This window comes from Solea senegalensis, linkage group LG7 (assembly GCF_019176455.1).
Source record: "Solea senegalensis isolate Sse05_10M linkage group LG7, IFAPA_SoseM_1, whole genome shotgun sequence".
Lineage (NCBI taxonomy): Eukaryota > Metazoa > Chordata > Actinopteri > Pleuronectiformes > Soleidae > Solea > Solea senegalensis.
Window position 1 is genome coordinate 25,276,090 of NC_058027.1, and position 17,080 is coordinate 25,293,169.

The 17,080-nt window shown below is 38.8% G+C and overlaps 1 protein-coding gene across 2 annotated transcripts in view; it reads left to right on the plus strand.

Moving 5' to 3' along the window:
• epha6 (eph receptor A6) overlaps positions 1-17,080 on the plus strand; it is a 90,256-nt gene that overhangs the window by 58,175 nt on the left and 15,001 nt on the right. For both annotated transcript variants that reach the window (XM_044030399.1, XM_044030401.1), the window contains 2 exons: positions 5,568-5,723; positions 8,842-9,192. In XM_044030399.1, the coding sequence (XP_043886334.1) occupies positions 5,568-5,723; positions 8,842-9,192 (507 nt within the window). The remainder of the gene's footprint in view (positions 1-5,567; positions 5,724-8,841; positions 9,193-17,080) is intronic.

Sequence of the window (17,080 nt, forward strand, 5' to 3'; positions counted from 1 at the left end):
TGAAAATAGGTTACAAAGTTGGTTTAAAGTGATTTACCTTTTTAAGGTAAGTGGTTTTTGCATCAAGACAAAACACATTATCAGGACAAATTTGTCAGTAGTGTAGGAGCATGTGCAGTTACTAACGCGTAAACCTCTGATAAAGCTTGTTATGGAATCTATGGGTGACAGTGAGCCCACATTTTTAAACACTGGAGAGAAACTATCCCCACTCTTCACTCCGTAATTCTTTTCTCCACAGTTGTAATTTATTCACGTGTTCTCTGCCACTATTTTCCAACATATAATGTGTGAAGAAGATAAAACTCTACATTTGCTTTTAGGGGACTTCAACAATTTCATGCTCGTGAATGTGGTTGTGTTAAGGTCAATGAGCACCTGCTTAGGGCTGAGAAGGAATTATGTTTGTTTTTTTTATTATTATTATTATTACCAATGCTGTCAACATCCTCCAGAATATCTTCATAACACCCAAACAATTTGCGACAAATTTTCTGCTGCTCGGTGGACGTGGCGCAGACGTCTCGCTTTGTGACACAGCAGGACCAACTTCTCCTCCTCCTCCTCCTCTCCGCCTTGTTTATCTGGAAAACACTTTAAAAGTAATGATGACATGTGTAAAACAAACATTAAGATGTTCTACTTTTTTTTACAGCGTGTAAAAATAGGATCATTTTCCATGGTTTGCAAACACAGTTCAGTAGCAGCGTTCAGATAGGAGATGATGGAGAGGGAAGATGCTTCACTTCATTTTCCATAGCATGAAGCTACATGAAGTATTTCTCACCCTCTGGATGAGATTCTAGTTCGTATATAACTACATTTTTATGCCATATTGTACTTATGTATGGGGAAGTACTTTTAAAAACCTGTAAAACATGTACATATCCTATTTGACAAGATAGATTTCACAATGTCAATACGGAGATCCCTCAATTCCATTATTATTCTCAGAATACTGACTTTAATCTCAGAATTCTGACTAATCTCAGAATACTGACTTTAATCTCAGAATTCTGACTTTTTTCTGTGTTTGTTCACTACTGTGTGTGGGTTAAAATAAGAAATTCTAAATCTAATTTCAACAGTTTGATCACACTTTCAAGGTGATAATTGTTGTTGTGCCCACAACTGACTGAAAGTCTGGCAGAAACGTGTTAGTTTAACACTGCAATTGAAATAGAAGGGAAGTTTGCAAACATGCCTGCATCATTAGAATTAAAAAATAAGCTCTTTAAAGCTATAAAATTCTTTACAATATAGAATATTTTCAAAGGTCAGGTCAGGTGACCTTTCCTGTACCTGCAGTCACATTTTTTTTTTTTTTTCCGTAGCAAGCAGTGATCTAATCATTTGAAATTTGAAAAGTTGTAAATGTTTAATCACCAGCGCTTAAAGCGCGCGAGGCCGTGCTGATTTTCCGTTGTCTATTCATTACATATTCATTCATTCATTCATTATGTGCCCGCATCTCCCGGCGAGAGCGATTTTCACTGTTTTCATTTTACCGTCCAAATATTAAATCAAATCATTGACAAAAAAATAAGCGGCAGAATAATAGATAATTGTTACTTTCAGACCTGAGGTTATTTACTGGGCAAACACAGTGTTTCATATTGTCTTTTTTTCCCCCCGTGTGTGTGTGTGTGTGTGCACACAGCTGTATCTCCTCTAAATGGAAATATGTATTTTGTGCCAATATTGTTCCTTTCATGAATAAGAATGTCTTCCTTGACAAAAAGCCAATAGTGACCAAATTGGATCTCATTATGTCTCATTCTCCATGTTTTGTGTGTGTGTGTGTGTGTGTGTGTGTGTGTGTGTGGGGTGGCTTTCTAAATTTTTGATGGACATGTGGGAGGATTGTAATTGTTGTTGTAGTCGGCTCATAACTAACAGGGAGAGCAGCTGGAAACTCAAATGGATGTGTGTGTGTGTGTGTGTGTGTGTGTGTGTGTGTGTGTGATTGTGTTGCCTTTGGCAGGAGCTCGGCACAACAGCAAAGTAATATCTGAGGAGAATGAGCTTCCTCAAAAATGGGAAGTTGAGTGACAGATTACTCATCTCATTAGAAACTTGGCGCTAATGTGCTGTTGGCGGTGTTTTCTGCCTGTGATAATCTTCTGTGTCATTCCTTTTTATGTAACTTCATGCTCAGTTATGTCCACCACAACCACATCTAGTTTTTTTTTATTTTCCCTCTACTCTGCGTGTCGTGTAAAGATGTTTTTAAAGGAAGTTTTACATCTGAAAATACTGGGAAAGAATAGATAGTGATGTAAAAAGCACATTTGGGCATTCATTTGATTTCCCTACAGTGTCTTTAATCTCAGAATTCAGACTTTTTTCTCAGATTTATTTTTCTTTTTTCTCAGATTTATTTTCCTTTAATCTCAGAATTCTGACTTTAATCTCAGAATTCTGACTTTTTTCTCAGATTTATTTTTCTTTTTTCTCAGATTTATTCTTCTTTAATCTCAGAATTCTGACTTAAATCTCAGAATTTTTTTTTCTCAGATTTATTTTTCTTTAATCTCAGAATTCTGACTTTAATCTCAGAATTCTGACTTTAATCTCAGAGTTCTGACTTTTTCTTTATTCTCAGAATTCTGACCTTTTCTTTATTCTTAGAATTCTGACATTTTCTTTAATCTCAGAATTCAAAAAAATCAGAATTATGAGATAAATGACTTTAATCTCAGAATTCTGACTTTAATCTCACAACTGTAACTTTAGTCTCAGAATTATGACTTCATGCTGAATTCATGCTGTTTTTTTTGTTGTTTTTTTTACATGTGGCCCCTGATTCTCTTCCGTAGGAACTTTAAGGCAAAACTTTGCTTGAAAGTTGAACCAAAGTGTTTAACAAAGCAAAGACATCCTCCCTAAAGCAGCACTTTGAGACCAGCTTTCCTCTAAATGTCAGAAGATTTGTCAGGGATTGTCGAGGAGTTACGAGGATTTTCCGGTGTGTTTTAATGTTGCAGTGCGTTGGGTTTTGTATGGAGAGGGTTGTTGCAAAGCTATGTTCTTTTTCCCCACCGGCTCTAACCAGGTGCTTTTTTTTTAAATAAACCAAACCAAGAACAGAACATCACATGATGTGCAGCAGACATGTTAAATAGGTCATTTAATGTTGGTGCTGTTGTCTATGTGAAGAACAACAGAACATGCAGTTGACTTGTGAGTAGATAATAACGCTGTGGAAAATGCACATGAATGTCCATCAACGTATGAATACGTCGACTGCATGCAGTGAGTGCAATTTACTTCATTTTACCTACATAATTAGTACCAATTAAGCAGAACTGCATGCAGGGCAGCAGCTATTCATTACTCAAGGGTGGGGATGGAGTGGCTCAGTGGTTAGAACTGGCACCCTGTGTGCAAAAGACATCATGGTCGCAAGTTCAACTCCACCCCTGGCTGATTGTACTCAATTCCCTTGTAAGTAGCTTTGGATAAAAGCGTCTGCTAAATGACATGTAAAGTAATGTCAAAGGAAATAGTTTAGACAATTTGCACTATAAATACAATGGCTAACGTCAAGAGCTGGATCATGTTTTTAATGCTTCTCAATGGGCTAATATGGTCCGTGAGGCACAAAATAATTATAATCTGTATATTGATATGAAGACGAGCAAAAAAAGTGGCCTCAACTCAACAGGAAGTTGAATTTTTAATTTTGACGATTTGCACCCTACCCTAAATGAAGCAGACACATCAAAAGCAAAAGGTTGTCGAAAGGTTTTGCAGATTCAAAAGTGAGGTCAGGGAACTGCTGCACTCTCCGACATGCGTGGGGGACGCGAGGGCCCTGTCCTGACTGCGTGCAGTCCCAGTTTACCCACATACACACATATTCTAATTCAAATGGCTCTGACATCAAAATGATCTTGAGATTTCCACATTATTGAATAACCGCAACCCATCATTTCCCTTTTTTCCCCCTCCCCACTCACTGCTGAAATAATTCCGGGAAGAACTTTAATGGTTTTACCATCTTCTGAAAAGAAATGCAGAAGGAAGGAGAAGTGGGGAAAATGAACACGTCGTTAGAAACGTGAAAAGGTTTAAATGTGTGGCGGCGGTGGTGAACAGTTAAGAGGAAAAGTGGAGTCATCGGGAGAGGAGAGCCGGCTGAATTGGTGTGCAGGAAAAGTGGGACAGTAAAATGGGAGAGGAGTAGTAATGAGGTAGTAACGTGAACCAGGGTGCAGATGGAAATCTGAAATATGCTTAGAACAGCACAACATTTTCAGCTGAACGCAGAGTGTAATTGAATTCCATAAAACATTATTTCTGTGTTCAGGCCCTCTTTCTGTAAACGGCCTTGACAAACAATTCAAACGTTTACGTTTAAGTGTATTTGAAAGTGCGGAATTTATTAAAACCGGTTTCACCAAATGATGGCTGACGGTAAATGGTTGGTTAAACATTTTCATAATGAAAAGATGTCAACGTCTAACAATATCACTTTCAGTTCAACTTCAGTTTCATTGATGCCGTTTTTGAAAATGTCTCTTTTTTTGTAAAGTCATTCTTTGTGTACCTAGCGTTCTCATCTCTAATTTCAATCTGAGGCCGTCACTGGATATTTTCAGCCAATCGTTTCATGTTTTTTGGTGGATATTTTTGCAAAGGGTTCCGTGGAAGAGTAGCAGACATGAGAGCTTTGAAATGACTTCTTTATACCTCTCCAGGGTTTGCCACCCCCAGTTTGTGAACCACTCCATTAGACTAATAGAAATGATAAAGAACTACTGAAGTAAATGCTAGTAACTCTCTATGTACATCTTCTGCTCAGTCTATTTAATATGTACTTTAATGTGTACTTGTATTTGATATGTACTTTAACATGACTTGTATCAACAGCAACAAAGATTGTGGCACCGTGAATGTCTCTGCTAGCGCACACGCCTAACATCGCTATCCAGTCCGAGGTTGATCTAAGAACTTATATCATCTGCGCGTCTGTGAGGTTCTCTTATTCAGAGAAGGTGCTTTTACAGGTGCGTGTGCCATTTGTTGGACTGGACAATGCGCGGGGGCCATTAGCATGTGGCTTAGCGAGCTAATAACTGCGGCGAAATGCTAGTAACTCTCTATGTACATCTTCTGCTCAGCCTATTTAATATGTACTTTAATGTGTACTTGTATTTGATATGTACTCTAACATGACTTGTATCAACAGCAACAAAGATTGTGGCACTGTGAATGTCTCTGCTAGCGCACACGCCTAACATCGCTATCCAGTCCGAGGTTGATCTAAGAACTTATATCATCTGCGCGTCTGTGAGGTTCTCTTATTCAGAGAAGGTGCTTTTACAGGTGTGTGTGCCATTTGTTGGACTGGACAATGCGCGGGGGCCATTAGCATGTGGCTTAGCGAGCTAATAACTGCGGCGACAGTGATTCATTGTACCTGGGGAAATGAGGTCAGACCACAGGTGAGGAGACAGGCAGCTGGAGCTCTGACTTAAATGTAGCCCATGTGCGCTGAATGGAAATGCAATTGCACGAGGAACATTGAGCGTCGCGGTAACTCTGCCTCGCTCTGTCTCCAGCGTGTAGGCCCGGCTCCTTCAAGGCATTTGCTGGGAACTCCAAATGCTCCAAGTGTCCACTGCACAGCTCCAGCCACGACCAGGCCGCCACCATCTGCCACTGCGACAAAGGCTTCTACAGAGCCGTCAAAGACCCAGCCACCATGGCGTGCACCAGTGAGTCGAATCATTTTTCTGAAATTCTCCTTTTTTTAAGTGTCTATAGAAAATAAATTGTGTTGATTTGTGTGCTTAAATTTAGCTTCGCATTTCACTATAAGCAACTTCCTGGTTCTCAATAAGCCAACCCAACTTTTTCCAGTAAGCTGTTAACCAACAATGTTCAAAAGTCGGTGCCCGCAGACGTTACGAAGAGTGTTTAGCGACGAATTATAGAATTTAGCTGAGGCTGTGCACCTGTGCTCCACTTTTTCTCCCCTCACAAGGCTTACATTTGAACGCCTTTTTATTCGTTTTAGGCCATTTTGAGGTCTTCAACTGTTGGGGAGATGGAGCAGGGACCCCCCTACTATATATATGTATATATTGTATAAAATAGATTTTATATTAAACTGGGCCTATTGCCCATGTATGAACGTACCTTGCGCACATTCATGTGTGAGGTACAGTATGGTCAGGTGACCATGCCACTGCCTTTATAATTATAAATGCATGCAAGCTATTCATTTTTTTTTATTTTAAACATAAATAAAGTGTATAAAAAAAGTGAAGACCTCTGTTTTAGGTCATTTTGAATTCAGGGCTAACAACTAAAAGACAATGCAACATTTTTTTTGATCTATATCAGACATTCTTACAACAGGGGTGTCAAACATACGGCCTGCGGGCCAGAACCGGCACACTGAAGGGTCCAATCCGGCCCATGGGATAAATTTGCGAACATTTTTCATAATAATGTGAAATACTATATTCTTCAGCCCCAGATACCACTGTATAGCCACTGTGATCTGTAAGTTGTAATGCACATATGTAAATGGTAAATTTAGGTATAAAAATTGGCTATAAAAAAAATCAAAATTGCACTAATTTTCCCTCAAGAATTGTCCGGTTGTTCATAATGTGTTTAGTAACAAGATACTTTATTAAATTTATAACAAAAAATGGAAAACATTTGGAGTTTCTTGTTGTTAATAGATTATTATGCTATTGTTTTTTAAATTGTTCTGTATGTGGCCCTCAAATTATAAGGAGTTTGACACCCCTGCCTTACAAAGTCTGACTGGAAGTAAAGGAGTTGGCTGATATTTTTAATGGAAGTCAATTATAGTTAATAGCCAATTGAGCTAAGTTTAAAGCTGCTTTAATGCTCCTGTGCATTTCTGTTTGCATTCAACTCCCTCATATGTCACCTCATTACCACCTGGCTCCTGTGTGTGTTATATATATCTATATTATATCTATATCATGACACGATGAGACAAGATTCGGTCTCAGATAAGGTGTCTGTGAGAACTCTTCCTGGTTTTAAAGGCTGTTACTGTCTTGAAAATCATCACATTTTTTATATTGAGTACATTTTGAGAAATACACTTAAGTATTATATTTAGAGAGATTCCTTTATTGTCGTTGTATACATGATACAAATGGAATTTTGAGAGCTTCCCTTAAAGTGCACATGTACAAACGACAAGCAAAAGTAAAAATAAATGAGAAAAAAGAATGACGTTAGAATAATAATGCACAGTTCTACAGTAGAGGTTAATTCTAAGGATTTCAGGGTGGTTATGGCTCTGGGGAAGTGGAATTGACAAAATTATATTTAGAAGAACTCACTTTAATAGCTCTACTTTAATTTTAAGGCTAAATATTTGAGTTGCAGCAGAATTTGACCACTTTTTTAGGCACAACACACGTCAGTAACGTTAAAACGCCAAATAAATAGACCCGGTATTATCTGAAATGAAAGGTAGTAATTAATAATTGTATTTTAAGATCATGTAATACAGATCATTAACACTAAATATTGTATATATTGTGTATTTACAGGTTATTGTCACTCTCATTTGAGAAACACAAACAAGATAAGATAAGATAAGATAGTTCTTTATTAGTCCTGCAATGGGGAATTTAACAGTGTCACAGTAGCAAAGACAGTACAGATAAACGTGTATATTTAAAAAGGTACAAATAGAATATATGTTATAGACATTAAGTTACCAGAGTATACAATATGAGCTTGATTATTTACAGTTTAAACAGGATTGCACATGAGCTATTGTATTGATATTGTTACAACGTTATATATTGCAAGTAGGATGAGTAACATGTCACATAATATCCCCTTATTGCCTTAAAATATTGATTTATGATGATTATGAGACTGAGCAACAGTATTTCACTGACAGCGACTTTAAATGTCTCTGTTTCAAGTGTGAAATAAACATGCATTTTAATGCGGTGATGATGATTTGAGTTGGAGGCTTTAATAAAAGTATCGTGCTGGAATGAAACACTCGGGGCCCTTTGAAAACCCTAGCAGTCGCACACCTACACACAGATGCACGCACATGTACAAAGACGCCCTCACAACTTTTTACAGAGTTGTGAAAAAATGAAATGTGAACAGTCTCATCCGAGAAACCGTCACGAGCTTTTGGAACGATTTACTGCAGCATGTGCTGGAAGTCGACCACCCACACAACTCATGTACCTACAAGCAAACTGTGCAGAGAAATATTCCAATTATTTGCCCTTTTTTGGCCTTTTGAAGGGACAGATTTTGGCAATCATGTTCCCACTTGGTGTTTTCTGTTACTTTTTGCAATAACAAATCAAAGATTTAAGTGTAGAATACAGAAAAACCCTGTAGTATTTAACATTTCCTTTTGTAAACACACTATTAATAGAACCTCAACAAACCCCTCTGTATGTTTTATAATTATTGATAATGTATGTTGAATATTTTAAAAACTTGATTTTTGTTTTTCTTCTTTACCTAATTTACACATTGTCCCGTTTTGAAGGAATTATGGGATGCGAAGCAATGTATAAGGATACTGTGTGATAAGTTCATTGAAAGTTGAATAAAAATGTCTTTATGAAATTGATGAAGACACTGTTAATACCCATAACCAGTGTATGTTGGTCCCCACATTCATCCTCCATCTCCTTATTTTACCATCCATACATTTCCACTATATACCCAGGATTTATTTTCAACGCTTTGATATTGTTTTCTCTTGTTATTTGTCTTGAAAAAGAAAATACGACCGGTATATTATCAATGAGGTATCGACTTCTCCCCCTGCTAAATATTATTTTTATTTCTCTTCAGGGCCTCCGTCGGCTCCCAGGAACCTGGTCTCACTGATCAATGACACGGCTCTCTTCTTGCAGTGGATGCCTCCGAGAGACTCTGGAGGCAGGGAGGACGTCACGTACAACGTCCTGTGTCAGCGCTGCGACGGGAGCGACGGCGACCGCGCCGCGACTCGGTGCGAGCCGTGCGAGCCCGACCTGAGGTTCATCCCGCGGCCTCTTGGTCTGACTGGAACCTCTGTGGCGATACTGGACTACGCAACGCATGCCAGCTACACTTTCCACGTGGAGGCCGTGAATGGCGTGACCGGGCTGGGCGTGGCGGCGCGCTCGCTGGCAAATGTGTCCATCAACACGCACCAATCTGGTGAGTTTGCTTCACTTCAGTCACACTCTTTTTTTCTTTTTTTTTTTGGATTCCCACGGGTCCTTGAAAACCTTGAAAGTTTGTGAATTTGAAAGAAAAATGCAAGGTCCTTGAAAGTTTTTGAAAATTGGCCAAATTGAATTTTGTGCAAGAAACATGATGAGTTGATATGTGGTGTGCCCTTGCCTGTTATGACCCGACCAACTGTTTCATGCCCTGCATTGCTCGATGTACGTACTACGCCTACATAGCGGTGTTGTGGACACTGTCCACTGTCTCTCTCTGTTGTTGACGTGAGAGTACATGAAGAATAATGAGCGAGTAAAGTTGAGCATGATGTGATGCCTGGGAAATGAAAATTCCAAGATCTCTGTCTCACCAAAATAATTACAAAGAATGGCACTGGAAAGTCTTTGAAAAGTCCTTGAATTTGATGTCAAGCTAGGTCAAGCAAGGTGTTGGATCCCTGTTTGTTGCTGGATTCTCATTTACAGTGTAGAACTTGAAATACTTCAACACGCGACATTTTAGATGCTTTGGTGTGGTTTAGTTTTCTGATGTCACTGTGCTCTCTGTACGTTTTAAACCTGGGACAGGTTTTTAAGGTTCGAGGTTGAACTATCCCCCAGAAGTATGAAGGGATATCCTATTTTTGTGGAAAGTCCTTGAATTTGATGTCAACCAAGGTGTGGAAACCGTGTTATCTGTTCTGTTTGTTTTACAGATTCTGGAGGTACAGGGGAACATAACAAAGTGGCTGGTGTGATCTTTTGCTTTTGCGTTTGTTGTGATGTTCGCTCAGTGATGTTCTTCTGCAAACCTTGTTTGCAACAAGTGGTTATTTGAGCTACTGTTGCCTGTCAGTCTCCTCAAACCAGATTGGCAATTATCCTCTGGCATCAAAAAATGTATTTTCTGTTGCTCTCTGGATATTTTATTTTCTCAGCCCTCCAACAATCACCCACATTTAAACCTTCCTTTCCCCATTCTTATGCTGGGTTTGAACTTCAGCAGCTCATGTGGACCATGTCTAGATGCCTAAATGTATTCAGGGCCAGGTCATACTTACCATGTTCAGAGTCCATGACCGTTGAGTTCATACTTCATTCAAATAGTGGCGATTTCTCACCAGGAAACCGCCCTCAGTTGTGTCCTTTTTGTATTCTTTAGGCACTGTGTTGTACATTTGTGTACAACACTTTGTCATACAATCTCAAGCAAGTTTCCATGGTTACTGTATTCTTCATACTCTCTTTTTGACCAAAAAGGGTTACTGGGACCGTGAAGTTGCTTCCGTGTGATAAGCACTTGCACAGGTGTACCCATTAAAGTGGCCAGTTGGCGTATTTCACATGGCTTCTTAACTTGGGTAAAATTAAAAATTAGCTATTAACTGAGGGCTCAGGACTTGTTAATTAATGAATTTATTAGTGCCTTAATTATACACTATTTTATCAAGCCAAAATGGCAAACTCCTTCCACTTTATTAAATGTGATGATGGGGTGATTTTTCATTTTACATCACTGTAATTAAAGCAATTCATTAGATCACTTTTCTAACATTTGACCAACTGAAAATAATTAATGTTGTGAGTTGTAGCCATGGATGAGTTTATTTAAAAAAAAAAAAATCAACATTTGTGCTGAAACAGTACGTGGTGAGAGCTACACCGTGTTGCAAAAACATTCATCATTTGAATCCTGCTAGCATGGGCAAAATGGCCATCTGGATTTTTTTTATTTTTTTTATTCTTGCCCCCACTGGAGTCAACCCAAAACGAATTAACGCAAAAAAAAAAACAGTTTACAATCTTGCAAACTAGCAGGTTACAAAAGAGGTTTACTCATTCACAAAGTTCTCTTGCAGGTGGCCAAATGTGCCGTACACACCGCGCCTAACGACTCAGTTTGCTCGAGCACTGATGAAACGGTTGCCAAAAATACCAAACTGGGGCAAAAAAAAATTCAGGTGGAACAAAATAGTCCTTGTCTCTCGGTCCCTTGTGGAACATCGATGAGTGCATCACCGCTTTGATGTGAAGGACCAGGTTTGGTTTATGAGCAACACGATTGTCCTCTGTATTTATTAGTTGGGATCACTAGACGGACAGATAGATACTTCCTCATTGGGAAATTTGGGAAATAAACCGTACATTTCAGCTTAACTCCATGACCTGAATGGCTTTAGTTCACTAGTTATTCTGTAGTTACTAAAATGTTTCCATCTCTTCTTTTGAAGATCAGATTTTAAGCGTTAAAGGTCCAGTGTATGACATTGATATATTATATTATATATAATCATTATTATTACCCCTTTTTTTTAGAGGTTGATCACCTCAGGGTTGCCATGGGTCCTTGAAATCCTTGAAAGTTTGTGAATTTGAAAAAAAAATGCTTCAAGGCCCTTGAAAGTTTTTGAAAATTCCCCTAAATAGACATTGAAAGTGCTTGAATCATGTGCAAGAAAGAAGTTCAGTTGACATTTTGGTGAATGTCTCCCTTGTTTTGTTACGACACCACCTACTGTTTCATACTCGTACGTAGACTAGTGTTGTGGATTCTGTGCAGAACAATGAGCGAGTAAATGTAAGGGAGAGAGCGCAAATGACGACGCGATGCCTGGGAAATGAAAAATTCCAAGATCTCTGTCTCACCAAAGACAAATTCCAAAGGCTGACTTTGACCAAGATCCCAAGGACAATCACTTCAGATGCAGAGCATATTGCAAATCGATAAAAGTGGACGCCATGGGGCGAAGCGGCTTTTACAAGTTACCCTCCCATCTTAAGATGTGTCAGTACATTTGGGCCTTGAATTTGAGGAAATTGGCGCTGCAAAGTCCCTGTTTGTTGCTAGCTTCCTCATTTACGGTTTTTAGAACTTGAAATACTTCCTCATGGTGTTGGCTTAGTTTACTTGTGTCCCTTTCTTTTCTGCCAAGGTGTTAATACTTCAGAAGGTGTGATGGACTTCCAGGCTGTATGTTTTGAACTCGGACAGGTTTTTAAGGTTCAAGGTTGAACGATCCACCTCAAAGTTTGAACAGATGTCCTAATTTTGGATAAAAAGTCATAGCTTAAAGGCCTGGTAATATGGAAACATCTTGGTTTGTGCTGTTTCTACAACGGCCTGAACGGACAAACCACCCAGAACGTCCATTTTTGCCGTTTCTGGTATGCAAACAATAGTTCTCTGACACACTTAGGAAATAGAGGGGTGTAAGAGTCCGTAATTTGCATGCCGATGCTCCGCGTATGGATTCATCTTTTAGGAAACGTGTGTTTAGCGTTGCAGCTTGGAGCAGATGACGATAGCTAAGCAACAGGAACAGACACTGCTCTGCGGTTATATTTGCATTTGTCCTTCCTGAGCACACGCTGCACTCTTTCACACTCTTTCACCCTCTTCAACGTGAAGCACATTTCTGACTTGGGAGGAGTCGGCCGAGCCATGGCGACATGAACCGAGCCCTAATTAGCATAGCATTAGCTGACCTCTGGTCAATCCCAGCTGGCAGTCCAGTCCTTATGGGCCGAATTGTCTTGAGGTTGAATTGGGAGAATATGGAGATTTAAAGTTCAGGGACTGAAGCCTGAACCCTGTACTTTAAGGGCAAGAATATTGATGGAATAATTGATGGTGGGATGGTTGAGATGAAGGAGGGAGAGCGGATTAATAAATCATGATGGGATGTATGTGGACATTTTTCTTCCCTTTCAGCAGCGAGTGGATAGTGAGCTGAATTTATGATGGGAACAAGACAGTCGTCAGTTGTTTGTATCAGATATATACATGTATATACTGTACCTATGTATACATATATATAGATACATATATAGATACATACATGTATGTATGTATGTATGTATAGATACATATTTATGTATCTCTCTCTATATATATATATGTATATTTATATATATAGACATGTTTTTTTTTTAAAAAGGCAAATTGTGAATGTGCTAAATTATCTTGTGCAATTATGGACTATATGTCTAAATAATGTGTTACTTCACTTTCTTTTTTAGGGCTAGGGTAATATAGTTTTCTTCAGTATCAGTATAATAAAGGGTCATTTCTATGAAGGTTTCACCTCAGATTTGCAAAATATTTCGGTTTTTCTGTTTCTTTTTGTTTCTATACACAAAGATATTTAACTACGTGACATTTTGTTTGGGATAATTATCATTTTCAGACTTTTTTTAAATCATTTCAACCAGGGGTGTCAAACTTACAGCCTGGGGGCCAGAATCGGCCCGCCAGAGGGTCCAATCCGACCCTCTGGATGAATTTATTAAAATTTCACATTATGATTACAATCTAAACTCTAATGTCAAATACAATATTTTTAACTTCCAGATACCTGTGACTAAATGTTTGTGCCTTTATAGATCCAGTGTGATGTGTAAATGGTAAATTACACTTATATCTCTCAAGTAAATTCATGTTTTGTAAGAATATCCTACATTAAATGTAAAAGTAAGGAGAAGAATTCAGAATTCTTGTTGTTCATAGGTTATTATGCTCTTATTTTAGTGGTCCTGCCCACATGAGATCAAATTGTGCCGTATGTGGCCCCTGAACAAAAATGAGTTTGAACAATATAAAAAATAATAAGTTGCAGCAGACTAATTACGTTTAAGGAGAGCTATTATACAATTATAGAGTTGGAAATAATAAAACTATCCATTAAAGGCTGAAAAATGGTTCTGCAATATCCTTTATAAACTTACTTAAAACAGTATAATACATCACCACGGATAAAACTGACAACAAACAGCACACAGATGCGTTTTAAAACATCTCTCGTAGCATTTCACAGATGAACAGTTTCTTGTCACAAGGAAAAAAAGTAATGACATCATTTGCTCCGGCGAAATATTGCTGAAAATTAAACTTGCGTTGAGTCTACGGATAATTTACAGCGTCACACTTTAAATTAAACAAGTATGTGTGGCACAAATGAGGTGGAATATTCATTTAACGAGTGAGAGATGTTTGTTGTGCTTGTCTAAACTTCTGTTTGGACAGACTGTTGGTGGGGAGGGGGGCGGGGATGACACCGGCTCAATGCCAATTAGCACAGACACTGTGAGAGTGATTCATTCATGGAATTGACTGTGATGTGATGTCAGTGACGGGATAATGACTAATCAAATGCAAAATTAGCAATTAAGTGGATATTTAATTCTTTTTTGTCATAAAGGCGGGGGTTGATTTATTCACCGCTGACATGCTATGTGTCGCTAAATGACATATTAATGTCTCATTATGCTTTTAATTATTCTAAACTTGTTCATCAGAATTACTAATAATTCCTCGTCCCTTCTTGCCCGCCTGCCTGCGATCGCTTATGTTGCTCAGTTAAGCGAGATGCATGATGCACTTTTTTTTGCTCACGTCAATCACCGCGCGCGTCAACGGCGTCATGCGCACTTCCATGCTTTCTGAGTAAAGGTTCGAAAGTGACGCCAATAATCGGAGGCAGAGAAGCAATTTTGAGCCAGATAATCCACTATTTATTCAACTAAACATCTTTAAAGATTTAGTAGACTGACAATGTACATAGCAAAAAAAATGAACAATTTTATCCAGAGAGTCAGTCAATACACTTTGGGAGGAATATTAAACATTACTGTTAGTCAGTCACAGAGGTCAATGTGGAATGCTTGCTCTGAGTGTGGAGGAGTTCCCTGAACAGGCTCAAGAAACTTTATAAGAATTATATAACCTTGAAATATTGAATATTAGAATGTAAAAATGGACTCTGTGATCCCAGTTGTGAACAAAGAAAGGAAAGGCTCGTACCCTCGTTGTCTGATATCTTCGATGAGATCCTCCTAAATATTTTCATAGTTTCTTAATTGATTTTTATTGGATATTAATCTATATATCTAAAATAATGGTACAGAATTGGCATAATAATTTCTTATACGTGAAAACTCCTCAGCTTTCAGAAACCGTTGGAACTTTTCTGATGGCACAAACCGCTGCATGGTTGCAAAGTGCAAAGTGTTGCGTCGTCTGCGATACAGCCGGTGTTAAATGGGTTAAAAACGATATATTTCCAGATATAATGTGCATTTTTAGAGAAGTAGGTCAATGGAAATGTGTAAAACTAGTCCTGCTTACGTTCGTTTGCAGGTGTGTTGATGTTTTTTGTCTTTCCGATTCACGTCTTGTGCTGTTTCGTCACGCTTTCCTCAAAAAAACCGTAACTGTGCGCGTGCCTCGGATTCACTTCAGCAGTGAACTGCGCTCTGCTCAAAAAGACACTGTGGTTATTGCTCAGCGGAGCGTTTCTCACTGAAGATTGTGCACTGCAGTATTCTGTGAGTGAGGGAGAGCGAGCACAGACAAATCAATGCAAATATGTGTACGGAGGGGAGGTTTGCCGCACAAAGGCAATCACAGAGACAGATCTTCCCTCCGTTACAGGTCGTTGGTATATTGTAAGATTTTAGAATACGCCCTGAAATTAGTGTCGTCGTGACTATTTGAAAAGTTTCCATCTTTTGCTGAAGGTTAACGAGAGTTTTCATATTTCTGGCGCCATTGGGGGGATTCAAAATAAGTTGAAAATTTAAAGAGCAGGAGCTTCATTTAGGCGTTAAACCTTTGCAGACGTAAATGGAACTGATCCTTATCGTCTTTTCTCTCCAGCCGGACACACAAGTGGTCCAAACAGTGCAAAGAGTCAGTTTTTTTTTAAAGCAGAACTTTTTAATATTTGAGAGTCATTGTGGTGGTTAAATGTGATGTTGTGGGGAGACTGGGGAGCAGGGTCTCCTGAAGTCTCGGGTTTTGCGGAAAAGGCTGCAGTAGCGAGTTATTTTAGACTTTTGTTGTGGCCCGAGTCGGAGAAAAAGAAGCAGAGAAAAACGTTCCTCGGAAGCAAGGGAGAGGAAATGAGTGTCTGACACATCAAACATCAGATAATAAACAAGTTTTTTTGCTCCTTTTGCTCCGGTATCTTCATCCCGATTCGGCAGTGAGGACCAAAGTCACGCCTTTGTTCTCACGTGCCGCGTCCACGTGTGAATATTTCCACAGCGTTTTGCAGGTGTCCTGATTCAGGAGATTTTTGTTTTCGCTTCCCTTTTTTTTTCACGCTGCTCTTTCACCTCTCCTCCTGTGGATTCTCCTCTGTTTTCATCTTCCCTGCTCGGGGAATAAGGCTGACTTCTATTTATACACTGAGATGCTGGGGAGTTGCAGCCCCTCGGGATTCCTGTACAGCTCTCCCTGTTCACTCTGTCTCTCTCTTGTTCTCTCTTTACTTGGCCCCCCCCCCTCTGTTCTGTTCTCTCTCCGTCTCTTTGAGGAAATATGGTTGAGGCTTAACCTATTTATTTGCATGTTGACAATAAACCAGCGTTCACTTATAGATTGTCATTTATCGTTAGATGTGTTGATTGTGATTGGTTTGTGAAACAACTTCTTACATAAGAGGTTTTATTAGGCAATTTTTCTCTTTGACCAAAATATGAAATCCAACGCACGGAAAGTTTAAAGTGGTTCTCACAAAGATGAGATAATTACACAGTGACACCCACATGTGCACGGTGATAGATACATAACATTATGCCGCATTGGTGCAGACTGAAAATCACCTCCGGTAATGGGATTCTCGCAAACCCATAAGTGGGTTATACATATTTATCTGCCCGGTAGCAACTGAAACATGCCATCGTTTCATATTTAAATGACATTTATGGTCACTATTTTTCTTTCATTACAATGTGTTTTAGCAGATTCTGTCAAATGAGAAGCACAAACAGTCACACGTTTTAGTAAAAGTTGACATTTTGTTTGTTTTTTTAGTCATGCTTGAGTTCCAGCAGATGAAACTATTGCTTTATATATTATTATTATTATTATCATTATT